At 49.6% G+C, this 5,212-nt stretch overlaps 1 protein-coding gene across 4 annotated transcripts in view; it reads right to left on the reverse strand.

Moving 5' to 3' along the window:
* Window positions 1-606: 606 nt before the first annotated feature.
* LOC103744511 (mitochondrial import inner membrane translocase subunit TIM16) overlaps window positions 607-5,212 on the reverse strand; it is a 70,411-nt gene continuing 65,805 nt past the window's right edge. For 3 of the 4 annotated variants that reach the window (XM_029570191.1, XM_017801546.2, XM_029570207.1), the window contains 4 exons: window positions 2,222-2,306; window positions 1,331-1,467; window positions 975-1,040; window positions 607-766 (listed from right to left, as the gene is read on the reverse strand). In XM_029570191.1, the coding sequence (XP_029426051.1) occupies window positions 680-766; window positions 975-1,040; window positions 1,331-1,467; window positions 2,222-2,306 (375 nt within the window). In that variant the 3' untranslated portion in view covers window positions 607-679. Of the gene's footprint in view, window positions 808-974; window positions 1,041-1,330; window positions 1,468-2,221; window positions 2,307-5,212 lie in introns of all 4 variants that reach the window. The other variant, XM_029570196.1, reaches the window with a different exon arrangement.

Genomic DNA, 5,212 nt, shown 5'->3' on the forward strand with positions numbered 1-5,212 from the left:
GTTTCTGTGTAGTGAATATGCCAGGAGCTGGGCAATTTGCCCTTTGCCTTGCTGTGGGCACCCCAACTAGAGTACCTGAAGGCCTGGCCTAGGGCTCTCTCAACCTGCAGAGGCCACCCTTAATCTGAGGCTAAGATCAGAAGGCCCACCCAGTTAAGACTGGAAAGGGAAAACTGGGAGGGTGGATAAGGAGGTAAGGATATTCTGAAGGTTAAGGATCTGCTATGCCTGCTGAGACTGATGACAACTTGGACCAAGTGAGAAGCTAGCCAAAGCTTCTCCTCAGGTACACACTGGAACATTTCTGCAGTTTGCTGAAAGCAGTATCCAAACACAGCCAGGAGTTCTCAGTCCAAGGATCCTTTACCCTGAGGGAAGGCATGGGCAGCCCTGTGGGCTTCCTCAGAATTCTGTGTGGCAGGATGCACGGGAACAAACAGGAATGGCTACAACCGGCTGTAGCCTGGTTTACTCTCAAGCAGGCATGGGGCCGTTCACCAATACCCCCCCATCAGGCTGTCAAAGGCTGCTGCTTCCTGACCCCCACACAGCCCACAAAGGGAGGACGGCGAGACAACCTTCTTCAATAGGGCTGCATGCACAGGAGAAAGGTGGAAAAGACATTTATTACCAAGCTATAAATTATGAGGCAGTGGGTGGAGTGGAGAGAGCTGAGTAGTCACGTTTTGGGCATCTGCCCTTTCTGTGTGTCCTCCTGGGCTTGTATCCGGAGTTCCTCATCTAGGCGCTCCTTCGCACGGACAACCTGGGAGGAGGTGGAAGATCAGCCCTGGTGGAAGATTTGCCCTGTACCGGATGGAGGGGAGGGCCTTTTCTCTTTCTGTCCCAGACACCAGCCACCTCACTAAAGGATAGTGGGTAGGCAGGATTCAAACAACTCTTTTAATAGCATCCTAGGGTAGGAGGGAGGGAAAGTCTGTGGCTTACTTTCCTCAGAGTCAAAAAGCACTCACCTTTGATTGTAAGTAGAAGGAACCACCCACGGATTTATCATTCACCTTAAATAGGTGCTCATAGTTCTGTAGGGAGAAGAGACAGTGAGTGGGTCTACAGTCTCTGGGCAAGACTATAGGGGAGACTGAAGGACTTGACCTCTGACCCATACACCATTCAGGAAGCTGCTGTGACCACTGAGTGTTAGAAACGGACATGTGGCCATGGAGGTAGGTATGGCTCAGCTGCATGTATCTGCAGTAGTGCTACCCAAGGCTCCTTAAACTCCCACTTGCTGTGGTCAGACGCTCCACACCTGCCTCTTTCTGCCTGGCCACTTCCACCCCCAACTTCCAGAGTCAGTCTGGGGCCTTACCTTCTGGACCTCCTCAGGGTTTAGCTTGGAGATGTTGAGAATCTGTTGGGCCTCCTGGAGGCTGAGGCCAGAGAGGTTGGATGCAGCTGCAGACTGGTGCCCAGCACGTCCCCTAGCATCAGCAGCTGCCCGGCTAGCTGTGGGACACATGAGTTATTGCTCAGCCCAGAGCCCCCAACTAGGCCTTTCCAAAGGCAAAAAAGAGACACAGTTGTCTGGAGTAGCTTTTTGGAGGGGAGGGGAAGGGGGCAGACACACCTCACTGAAGGATAAGGGCAGGGTCAAACTGGGATCCTGGTCAACCCAATCTAGATCACTGGATGACTTTGACCTTTTTTTCCTCTCTCCCTGTCCCAGGGGTATAGCAAATTGGGGCGGTTTAAGCTACTTTGGGCACCAGGGTGAAGCTACAGGCTGCAGAGGAACAACTGCTGTAGTCAGCTTCCACACCTGGCCCAGCCTAACACAGCAGACTGCCTCTAGTGACTGCAAAATCAAGAGCCAGCAAACTTTCTCTTAAACTGCTAGATAATAAACTTTTTGACATTGTAGCCAATTAGTCTTGTGTTGGAATTACTCAGCTTTCCTTCAAACTAGCCAGAGGATGAAACTATGTTCTAATAAGACTTCATTTGCAAAAGCAGGAGGCACAAAGTGCTGGTTTGTTCAAGCCTGCCCTGGATGCTCATTTACCAGGCCTGACAGGAGATAAACCTCTCCAATATATGAGAAGGTCCCAAAGTCTGGCACTGTCTCCTAAAATGGGAAAGAAGTCCAGGCCACTCAAGCTGCAGAACCCTAACCCACAGAGACTCCGTCATTCACAATCTGTGGGAAAAAAAATCTGACCTGAGCAGGAGCTCCCAGCACACGAGACAGGCAGAGGCTTACCTGCAAACTCCTGCCGCAGGGCCCGAGCGAATGCCCTGCCCACCACCTGCACACCCATCACGATGATCTGGGCCAGGTACTTGGCCTGTGGGCAAAGGAGGCACCTTGGAGATGGCTGCTAAGTGGGGGTCCAAGGGCCACCTCCTCTAAACTCCCTTGCTTTTGGTGACTTCCAATACCCACTGGAGTAGTCAAAGGCAGACTAGTTCCCCTGGGCCCTTAAAGACAGGAACAGAGGGTTTCAGGGCACTGATTTTAGGAAGAAACTATGGTCTGGGAGCCAAAACAGGGCAGTCTCAGACCAGAACCCAGGGCAGGATGATGAGTTTGAGGCAAGCCTGGGTTTCACAGTGAAACCCCATCACCAAAAAAAACCCCAAACCAACAGGCTAAGGCAATGACTTTGCAGGAAAGAGTGCTTGTTCCTGTAACTATCAAGAGCAAAGTTCAGATACCACTACCTACATAACAAGTTAGGCATGGTCCTGTCCTGCACAAACCTGTAGCCCTAACACTTCGGGGTGGATATAAAAGGATTGCTGGGGCTTGCTAGCTGCCAGCCTAGCGAAAAACAAGAGCTCCAGGTCTAACACTCAAGAGCTAAGAGCCCACAAGGGTACTTAGATAAACACAGTAGGGAAGGACCCAGCAATTGTGAGAGTATGGCTAGGTCACCAGTTAAGCTATTGGGTTCAGGTATCCAATCAAACACTCCACTCAGCCTTGGCATACAAAGATACACAGAACTCAATCCCTGCTCTCAGAGCAGGTCACACAGCTACTGGCCTGGCAAGGAAATCAACTCCAGCAGGGCAAGACTACTTAGATACTGATAATATATGAATCAAAACCACATGGAGGCCCCAGGGAACCTCACTAGGACTTGATACCAACAGCATGGAGTCCACAGTGGGAATACTCAGGAATGAGATGGAATTTCTGGAGGAAGATGGTATTTCTCCTGGGCTCCTCAGGGACAGGTAGAACCATGATGGTGAGCCATAACTGGAGTAGAAAAATCTAAGATACATTCTGGGAGCAGCCCATATTGTAGGCTGGCCAGAAAAAGACCAAGAGGAGGGATGAAACATAGACATTTTATTGTGAAAGAGATGATACACAGATAACATGCCTATAACCTAATCTCATGTCCATGAAATAATGTAAACAGGTATGCATGTGCAGAGGACCCTTGAAGAATTGCTACTGTGGGCTAGTACTGCTCACATGGCACAGCCAAGCGATTAGCCCTTTCTTCTTTGTACTTTCCTATAGCTAATTTCCTCAGTCAACAAATAGTGACTAAGCCTGTGTCAGGCGATGAGCCAAATACATTCTAGTGCCTGTGCCATTTAATCCTCTAAACTCAAGGGGTTTAGTGACTGGCTGGTACTAAGAAAAGGGGCCGGGGAACAGGGATCTGAAACCCTATTCAACATAGTATTCCACAGGATCCCAGGGTCTGAAGAGGTGACAGCAAGCTGACCAGCATTAGGAATCCAGACTCCAGAAATGGGCTTTTTTGGCTTCAAGGCCCTTCCCTTCCCTAACAGGTGGGATGTGATTATGGCCATTAGAGAAATGAATGAACAGACTAGGCTTGCATTTCACCAGGAGCTGGGATTTCATAAAGCTCTAGATTTCACACCAGAAAGCATGGCTCAAGAAGACTCTTCTGTGGTCAAAGGCAGACATGGAACTGCAGCCAGTGTGCTGTATGGCAGGTGACAGGAGCTAACAGGATGCTTACAGACCAGTGATCTTGGCTGACTTCTGCCTTCCTAGCTTAATGCCATTGCCAAGTAGGAGAGGAGGCTCTGAGATAAAATTCAGTTTCTATATGACTGGTTCCAGAGTGTTCCTTGGCCTAAAACACCCATCAGGAGACCTCACCTCACACAGAAATTCTGTCTATCACATAGCCTTGGAAGCAATGATCTACTTTTTCTGATAAGGCCCATGATTGCTGCCAAATAGCAGATGTTAAGAAGGTAGGCTGAAGCCAGCCTGGAGGTTCATGCCTTTAATCCCAATACTGGGAACTCAAGGGGGGCACAGGCAGATGGATCTCTTGAGCTCCAGGCCAGCCAGAGTTACATAATAAGTTCCTGTCACAAAAACAAACAAAAACAAACACAAAACCCTGAGGCTGGGGGAGGGAGCTGGAGAACTTACTGCTCTTACAGAGGATCTTGGTTCTGTTCCCAGCACTCACATGGCAGCTCACAACTGTCTGTAACTTCAGTTCCAGGGGATCCAATGGCCCTCTTCTGGCTTTTGCCAGTACCAGGCACGAACGTGGTACACATATATACTTGTAGGCAAAACGCTAACACATAAGTAAATCTTTTTTAATTTTAGTATTTTATTATTTTTATTTTATGTGTATGCATGTATTGCCTATGTACAGGTAAGTGCACCCATGTTGTGCAATGCCCACGAAGACAGAAAAGGATGTTGGATCCCTTGGAACTAGAGTTAAGGACAATCGTTAGCTGCCATGTGGGTGCTGGGATTCAAACCCGGGACTTCTGCAAGAACAACCACTGTTCTTCACCACTGAGCCATCTCTCCAGCCCCTCCTCCCATTTCTTAAAAAGTCCAGACCAGAGTTCTGGCCTTGGCTTGACCCATGGCCCAAAACCCTGAGCCTCCTCTGTAGGATTCGTGCTCTTTGGTTCTCTTCACCCAGCCCTGAGAACAGTGCTGTATGTTGTCTCTGGGTGCCTCAGCTCTTGTCAGGCCCTCAAGCCTTGGCTGTACATTATTTCATTCCCAGAATCATTTCTAGCACAGCCCTGGACAGCTGCACATGGGGGTCCCTGGGCCTGACCACCCTCTAGGGCTGAGTATTCAGGTTGAGCTAGGTCTGCAACTTGCCCCTTCACGGGGTCCACCTGAGGCCCTCCTCCAGATGCTGATGGGGCCAGGCCACTTCTGCCAGCAGGAGAGAGGCATCTGAGCAGTTCCTTCAGAAAGCTGAGCAGGAAT

Source organism: Nannospalax galili, unplaced genomic scaffold (assembly GCF_000622305.1).
Source record: "Nannospalax galili isolate Female #2095 unplaced genomic scaffold, S.galili_v1.0 scaffold471, whole genome shotgun sequence".
Lineage (NCBI taxonomy): Eukaryota > Metazoa > Chordata > Mammalia > Rodentia > Spalacidae > Nannospalax > Nannospalax galili.